This window comes from Rhinolophus sinicus, chromosome 13 (assembly GCF_057876585.1).
Source record: "Rhinolophus sinicus isolate RSI-liver-muscle chromosome 13, RSI-T2T, whole genome shotgun sequence".
NCBI classification, from domain to species: Eukaryota; Metazoa; Chordata; class Mammalia; order Chiroptera; family Rhinolophidae; genus Rhinolophus; species Rhinolophus sinicus.
The window spans coordinates 23,781,934-23,790,877 of NC_142513.1; the positions used below are offsets into that span (position 1 = coordinate 23,781,934).

Here is an 8,944-nt window from a genome sequence, read left to right on the forward strand (position 1 = left end):
TCTGATATCATGGTAGTAGGACATGGTTCAGGGATTTGCAGACAGGAATTGTGGCCATGTCCAGGCCCTAGAGGGAGTGACCACACACACATGCCCACATGCACGTACACCTTTAGCCAGCCTGGTTGACATTCCCTTCTCTCCACCTGGTCTGTCTGAAGCTCTCAGCCTTAGGAAATGGAAAACTTGGGTGCTGAGATCTCTTCCTGTCCTGGAAGGAAAGGAAATCGAGACCCGCATTCCCAGCCTCTGTAACAGTGAGTACCTCCTCTTGGCAACTCCATGAGGGCAGGGATCTTGTCTTCTCTCATTCATGTTCCCTGTTCCCCAGGCCAGCATAAGGCCTAGTACACTGGAGGTGCTGGGTTAGCTGGATATATAGCCATTCCCTTGGGAGAGGGTGGACCCAGGAAGAGAGGGAAAGGGGGAGCCTTGATGGAGCATCTCCTATGGTCTGGTCCCTGTGCTGGGCTTCACATGGGTTGTCTCACCTGGTCCCTCCACCCCAACACCGACAGCTTGGTGACCTAGAGCTCGTTCACCCGAAAAGGTAATTGGGGCTCCAATCAATAGGGCAGCTTGCCTCTAAGTTACACTGAAGGCTAGTTGGGGCCAAGGGACTCTCTTCCTACGATCCTCTTCTGCTTCACCAGAGTCTCCACCACCTCAGCAGGGTCAGAGGCTGTGCTTCCTGACTTAGGACTGGGTACTGGGTACCTGGGCAATGGACTGATGTATGTAGGACACGTGTACACAGGGCGCCTGTGTACAGAGCAGAAGGGCTGGAATACCTGTGTACCGGACAGTCATGTCCAGCACAGGTGTGCACAGAAAGAGGGGCACCATACTCGTGTGTACCGGGCATACGTGGATAGGATGCTTCATAGGTTGAGTTCCCCCAGAAGTAGACCCGAGACAAGAATTTGAGGGCAAGTGGATTATTTGGGAGGAAGTTCCAGGAAGCACAGTGAGGTGGGGAAGTGAGACAGGAAGGGGAAGGTTTCTAATGTACTGCAGACATGTTGCTGAGCATGTAACTGCTGTGGGCACCTGGGGCTTAGTCCTGCTGGACTGTCCTGCTGGAGTATGTCCTACCTGGGAGCTGAGGGAAGGGAGCTATTTATCCACCAACACCTGATTGTCATTGTTAAGGGCTGTTCCCAGAACTTCCAGCCTGTCCTCTGTACAGGTCCAGCATGTTCCTGAAGCAGAGTCAGGTGTGCTTTGCCGTAGGACGCCTTGGGCACATATGGAGAAGGTGAGTGTTGCTCGGGTCCTGGCAGCATTTCCTGGAGGACACAGGTACAGAGCATGTGCTCAGGACCTATGCGTACACAGATACGGGACACAAGCAGAAAACACATGATTAGATGACCAGCTTTGTGTGTCTGGGCCAAAGGGAGGGTGGCGCTGCTGGAAGAGGACTAACAGCCACAGAAGGAGACGCGGTGTTGGGACTCCCGAGCCAACCGCACTCCATCCTCACGCTCCCTCTGGTTGGTGCAATGGCATGTGCTTGTGTGGTAGGAATGGAGGGTTGGAGGGTTGGAGGGCTCTCGCATGCAAAAGCTTCTTTCTGTTAAATGTCCTACTAATTTGTATTTTACTAAGTGAGGATGAGGGCCAAGGGCACAGGATAGGAGAGGGGACAGCCCCAAGGGTGGTAAGGCCCTAGAATAGGAGTCGGACATGGAGATAGTGCTAAATGACACCTCTGAACCTATAATTTTTGCTTGTATAAGTTCTGTTTAATTCTTTTTCAAGTCTGCCCCTTTTTATTGAGGTATGATTGACATACAACTCTACATTAGTTTCAGGTATATAATGTAATGATTTGATAGTTGTGTGTTTTGTAAAATGATCACCACAATACGTCTAGTTAACATCAAGCACCATATACATAGGTACAGAATATTTTTTCTTGTGCTGAGAACTTTTAAGATTTGTTCTCTTAGCAACTTTGAAATAGGCAATATGGTATTATTAACTATAGTAGCCATGCTGTACATTACAGCCGCATGATTTGTTTATTTTATAACTGGAAGTTTGTACCTTTTGATTTCCCTCACCCATTTTGCCCACCCCCACCCCCCACTCCCAGCAACCACCAATCTGCCTTTTGAAAAATCTGCCTTTTTAAATAGTCTTTTTTCTTATGTTTTTTCATTTTTTCTCATATGATTTTAATTCTTTTCAAAATGCTTTTTTTGTTATCTTCATCTGAAGTTCTTAAGGGAAGAGGGGTCTGATCTTGCTATGGATGGTGTCTGCTGACTCTCACTTATGGTGGGTGGTTTCCTTGTGTGTTTTGTAATGTTGGATCATGATTCATCTTCAGGACAGCTTGCATAGCGTGGGTTGAGGGCAACCCCTCCAAAATGGGTTGAGTTTGTTTTGTGACTCACCTCAGCTCTTTAGCTGGGATCACTATGTTAATTCTTAGTTTGGGGTTCCTAGCTCATGTGGGTGGAATAGAAAAATGAGAATAGGTCCTATTTATTTTCATTATAATATTAATTTGATTATGGTTTATTTCCATCCACTATGATAGCAGCTCCAGAAAAGCAGGGCCTCTGTCTCTCTGATTTTGGGCTATATCCTCAGTGCCTACAGCAGAGCTTGGCACACAGTAGGTGCTCAATAAGTGTTTTTTGAAAGAGAGAATTAAAGGGTACCCACTCCATAGCGTATTGTGAAGAATAAATGGTGTGTCTGTTAGGATTGTGATTGCCCAATTAAAAATGGGGTTTATTGTTTCACAAAACAGGCAGATGCTGTTGGTGATTCTATGACTCAGTGATTTCAAATGCCTCTGCCTTTGTCTTAGGGTTGCAAGATGGTTACTGTAGCCCCGGACATCACATCCACATTCAAGGCAGAAGGAAGGGGGAGAAAGTAGGAGTAAGGGGGGGGGGGCATCATTGACAGCTTTCCTTTTATCAGGTGGGTAAAAGTTTTCCTAGAAGTCTAACAGCAAATTTCTGTTTTGATTTCATTTGCTAGACATAGGACACCTGGGCTTCCCAGAAGCAAGGGGACTTGGAGAATGAGCATTTCCCTTTATCTAGACTCTATGGATAGGTGAGGAACGGAAGGAGGGGACTGAGGATGCAGATGGGGTATTCGTCCCAAAGGAGATTTTATTTATATATAAGTGTATATATATATATATAAATACATAAATAAATAATATTACATTAATACATATTATATAATATATAATGTGTCTATATTTTATACATAATATAAAATGAGCTTTTGTGTATAAATAATAGAGAATATATTTTATGTATAGAGATTGTATATATATATATATATATATCACTTAGAGCCCTCGGAAGGGGACACCTAGTCTCATAATAATTATTGTTGTTATCATTTAAAGCTTTACAGCATCTGTGATCCTATTTGGCATCAGATCTTGGATTCTGGAGCCCGCAGGCCCTGACACACCCATATCCCAATGGTCTCCCTCCTGCCCTCCCCCCTTGTTCTGTTCAGAGCACTGAAGCCCTTTAAAAAAAAAAAAAAAGCCAACTACATTTTCCAATGTGAGCCACTTTCTGCTCTCATTAACTCCATCCTCAGTAACTTGGCCAGACCCTGCTTCCAGTCTGAAGCAGGAGGGAGACTGTACTCATTAAACGTCCCTCAGGCCCATCACAGGTCAGTGTCAAGGTCTCTCCCGAGGACACTGAGATGAAAACAGCAGAAGAGCCAACCCAAAATCTTGGGCAGACCCTGGAATGGCTGAGAAAGGAGCTGGTAAGGCTTTGCATTTCCTTTTACCTGGTGTTTCCTCCCTATATCTTCCAAGGTTCTCTGGTTCCCCCACCCAGGTGCCCCCTTGGCTGGGGCAGAGGCTGCAGGATGGGGTGTCGGCCCTGCAGGCACCCCTCTGGGACCAGCCACACAGTGCTCTGTCACCATCGCAAGTACTGGAATAAGTAGGTCGTGGCCTACATAGGAGACTCTGGGTGAGGTGCTTGCCAGACTGGTTTTAGAGTTACACTGAGTCCTGATAACGTGCCCAGCTCTGCGGCTGTGTGGCTTCTAGTAAGTGGTTTTACCGCTTTGAGCCTCAGTTTTCTTATCATAAGATGGGGATAACAATAGTGCCAAATCGCAGGGGTTACTATAAGAATTCAGTGAGATGACAGTATAATTCACGTAGTGTCTGCTTGGCACACCTACATTGGCTATTACAATCCCGACCCAGGGGGACATGGGTCTCTGTCTTAGCCTGGGTCCTCTAGAAAGCAGAGGCTCGCACAAAGATTGGGATACTAAACATTTATTTGGAGGTACACACCCAGAGCAATGAGAGTGAGGGATATAGGGAATGGAGGCAAAAGCTAATGCTATGCCAGGAAATACATTGTGTTACCAAGCTGCCTGCCACTTCAGAAGGAGCCTTAAGGACGCCCAGCAGTGCTGCAGCATGGTTTATCTGGCTGCAGGATTTCTCTGTAGGTGTCAAAGAAGGATCTATACCCTGTGGGAGAGAGAAAGAAGAGGAAATGTATCTGCCCAGCTCATTCCTGTCTCCCATTTCCTGTTGGTAAAGGTCCATCCCAAGGGGCACTAACTCTCCTGAACTGAACTAACTCTCCTGAGTTCTGTTCCTTGGTCTCTCTCAGGATGCCAGGCCTTATGACTCTCTCTGTGGTGTTTTCTCCATGTTCCAAAATACAGGGGTGCCCCAAAGTGCTTTTGGACATCAGCGAAGAGCAAGAAGGAGGTGGTTCAGGGAACCTCAGAAGACACCCAAGGTTTATATTCCAATATCCCAGATTCTCCTTCTGGGGAAGGGCAGACAGGATTGTCCAAAAATGACCTTTCTGGGTTGCCAGGCAACAGATCAGCTGGGACTCCAACCCATCCTCACGCCGGTGGGAGGGGCTGACCCAGTAGGGCTTCTCTTGGGACCAGGGGATGCCAGCAGCAGGAGCTGCAGCTTTTTACAGTCCTCAAGGATCCAGAAGCTGGGCAGCAGGCCTTCCCCATGCTTCTCTAAACACTGGGTGCCCATACTGAACCAAAAGTACCACTTTCCACCCGATAAAGTTCCTTTCTCTCACCCCATAAAGAGAAGGAACAAGGCAGGGCAGGGGCAGCCTACCCGGGGCACAGCCTCCCAGGCCCAGGCACCTCTCTGCACATGATGCCCAGACATGGGAGCCTTAAATCTCCTCTTGCTGATTCCTGACTTGTGAACTTCCTAGTCAAGCCTGTTTTTGTTTTATCTCTATTACATGGAATTTGCATGACTCCATAAGGGCCCCTCTGGACCCCAGCCAAGAAGCCCTACTTGACCACCAGGGAAGGACCAGCACTCGACAATCACTTTATGCAGCAGAAGGAAAAATCAGTAACACCAATGACTACCATGGATCAATGTGTGGGGAAAGACATCCCTGGGGAAAAACGAGAGGAGTGGGGATGGGTGAGTGAGGGAGGTAGAGAGGCCTGAAGAAGCAGTTCTCAAAGTTTTTAGTCTTAGAACCTCTTCACGTTCTTAAAAATTATTAAGGACACCAAAAAGCCCTTATTTATATGAGTTACAGCTATCAATATTGATTGAATCAGAAACCAAAACTGAGAAATTTTTAGCATGTATTTATTCGTGCATTTAAAAATAATAGTAAACTCGTTACATGTTAATAAAATATTTTATTTAAAATAACTGTATTTTTCAAAGAAAATATCTAATGAGAAGAGTAGCACTGTTTTGCATGGTTGTCTCCCTTGACAGAACACAGCTGGACTCTCATATGTTTCTGCATTCAGTCTGATGCCATCTCAGGTCACATAGCTTCTGGAAAACTCCACCGTACACTCTTAAGAAGATAAAAGTGAAAAGGGCAATATCTTGGTGTTGTAATGAAAGTAGCTTTGACCTCACTGACCCCCTGAAAGGACTTTTGGGACCCAAGGGTTCCCTGGATCTTATGCTGAGAATCAGTGTTCCAAAGAGCTGCTGCCTGCCTACAGGGTGTATTCCATTTAACATGAAGTCACTATCATCGTAATACCTACACAATGATTTTTCAGAGTGAAGATTAAAGCATATAGTGGGTTGTAAATAAGAATAATAATATTTAATATTGATGATGGTGATGATGAAAATAATCACAGACCTTGGTGGTTCCCCTCGTCATATTTTACAGTGGAGGCTAATTCATTCAGTCCTCATAAGAGTTCTTGAAAGGTAAGTAATTTGCTTTCCACTTTGCAGATGAAGAAACTGAGGCTTTGGTGGACATGGTTTCTGTGAAGTTGTGGTTTATCTCCTGTGAGAAAGTGATGGGAACGGGCTTTCTGGGGAATGTCCAGTGCTCTGCCCACCCCCCTCACAGACTCATTCTCTCTCCTAGGCTGAGATGCAGGTCCAAGACCAGAGGCTCCTGCTCACGCTGAGGCATCTTCACAGTGTCCTGGAGGAGCTGCGTGCTGAGAGTGCACAATGGGAAGACGCAAAGTCCAGCGGAGGGACATCCCCCACTAGAGCTCGAGCAGGCTCTGAAGGCAGGGGCCACCAGCCCATATCATCCAGGCGGCTGGCCCAGCTCCTCCAAGGCTTAGACAGCAGACGAAGCTCCCTCCCTTAACTGGCTAGAGATGAGCGGGGCCTTGACCCCTCCCACCACTAGTCAAGCTTTGTGACGTTGTTGGGAGAGAGCTGGAATGGGAATCAGGAAGTTTCTGGGTTCACCTCTGCTCTCATCCATGATGTGTCCCTGGACCCATCACTCAACTTCTCTGTGTTACTCTGTGTTCCTTTTTTGTTGCTTGTCAGCATTTTTGACGAGGCACAAATACAGTATTGGATGTGAACATGTTTTGAAGACACAAACATGCTACATGGCTTCTGGCAAGCACCCTGACAGTAAATCTTATCTTTGGCAGTTTCTCACAAACTGATTATTGAAACAAAGATAGAGTTCAGTGTGTGAGAATGTTCATCTAGTGTTGCCATGGTGAAAAATGGAACCCTGTGTAATGACTTGTTACTTGTTTTCTGGCTTCCCAACAGGCCCTCTTATTCCCCTTTCTCTGAAAGCAACAGACCATGTCACCACCCTGGCCATAGGAATGGACGTGTGATCAGGCCTGCCCAATTCTAATCCATGGTCACCCTAACAACATGATTGGCCTAGTGGGTGAGCATGTGACTCAACACAGCCAATCATAGCCCTTCTCTGGGATTATTAGCTGGATGCTTGTTCTACTGCAGTTGCAAAGCTAAGGCTGCCAGTGGCCATGTTTCCTTCCAAGTGAAGAAGGCCTGTCTGCAGTAGAAAAGAAAGAGGCTGATCTTCAAAGGAGAGAGAGGGCCACATGAGATAAGCCAAGAGGAAGAGTACTTGCTCTTTTTAGTCCCTGGTTTTGGGCCCTCATTCTATGAGTTACTCCTGCATTCTTTCTAGTGACTGAAACCAGTAAATTTCACCACCAACAACCACACACACCAACTTACTTTTGCTTAAGCTGATTTGAGTAAGGTTTCACTCATTTGCAATCAAAGCGGTCCTGAGGAATACAATCCAGATGTTCAAAGAAATAACAGCGGGAAATGATGAAGAAAACAGCATTTCCCTCTCTCAGGATTGGCAAGAACAACCCTGTAGCAGCAGGCAACAAGGTTTATGATGTGGCAGAACACTCAGTTGTATGGGGTGCTGGAGTCATAACTTTTAAAAAGTGTATCTGCCTATAAGAAAGATTTTTAAATGGAACTGGTGGGGGCGGGGGAAGCCATGGTGTTAAGGTAGTCCGATTATTGGTAGGACTTTATATTTTTGAAAATTGACCTGCATGTTGTTAAAATATTGTTTTTATAGCTTTGCAAAAGTAAACCCACTGCACACAGAAGCAAATTTGGGAGGGGTATGTTCTTATGTACAATGTTTGTAGTCAGACTAGCCTGTGATTTTTTTATATAATATTTGATAATATAAAAAAATACTTCTCTATTGATAGCTGAATGCATAAACCAAATGTGATATATACATAAAATGGAATTTCATTCAGCCTTAAAAAGGAAGGAAAATCTGGCACACGCTACAACATGGATAAACTTTGAAGACATTGTGCTAAGTGAAATACCAGTAAGCCAGTCACAAAAGGACAAATATTGTATGATTCGACTTATTTGAGTACCTAGAGTAGTCAAATCCATAAAGACACAAAGTAGAATGGTGGTTGCCAGGAGCTTGGAGAGTGGGGAGTGGGGTGTTGTTTAATGGGTACAGAGTTTCAGTGTTGCAAGATGAAAAATGTTTTGGATGAATAGTGGTGGTGGTGATGGCATAACAATGTGAAAGCACTTGACACCACTGAACCGTACACTTAAAAATGTGAAAATGGTACCATTTATGTTATGTTATATTTTATCCCAATTAAAAAGAAATAAATACTTAAAAACAACGTGCACTGTGATGCTGGGGCTGGAACCCCACAAACAACATTTCTGTGTTATCTGTGCTCCAGGTGCGAGTTTGTTAGCATTAGCCAATAAGCAGGGTGGGGCTGGAGGGACACCCCAGGGATGGAGGAGGGAGAAAGAACTTGCTTCTTCAGCTTTGTTCTCTGTAGCTTCCTGGGGGCATCCTGTTCCTACGAGCACCACCCAGCAATGCTTCTTCACCTCACAGCAGCCATTCCTCCCCATGACACCAGCCAGCACCAGCTTCTCACGGCACTAGGTCCCGGTCCCCGCGGGGATCCACCAGATGCCACAGCAAGGAAGATACATGTGGAGAGTTACACACTGGCTCTTTGACACTTTAGGCAGGAAGTGATATGTGTCCCTTCCTCCCACAGCCCATTAGCTAGAACATATCATGTGGTCTGTCCCAGGAGGGGGCTGGGACATGTGGGGAACACAGGGAGAGTCTGCTGAGCACCAGGGTGGCAGATACACACTCCATTCTCTCTCAAC

At 45.8% G+C, this 8,944-nt stretch overlaps 1 protein-coding gene across 16 annotated transcripts in view; it reads left to right on the forward strand.

The window, feature by feature from the left end:
• C13H20orf202 (chromosome 13 C20orf202 homolog) overlaps positions 1 to 8,461 on the forward strand; it is a 23,992-nt gene extending 15,531 nt beyond the window's left edge. For 2 of the 16 annotated variants that reach the window (XR_016018200.1, XR_016018203.1), the window contains exons 4-5: positions 162 to 5,446; positions 6,378 to 6,503. Coding sequence is in view for 2 of the 16 variants with exons in the window: in XM_088789214.1 (XP_088645340.1) it covers positions 3,700 to 3,765; positions 6,378 to 6,611 (300 nt within the window). In the remaining 14 variants the exon portion in view is untranslated. Of the gene's footprint in view, positions 1 to 161; positions 5,447 to 6,377 lie in introns of all 16 variants that reach the window. The other 14 variants (XR_016018210.1, XR_016018208.1, XR_016018209.1 and 11 more) reach the window with 14 other exon arrangements.
• The last annotated feature ends 483 nt before the right edge of the window (positions 8,462 to 8,944 follow it).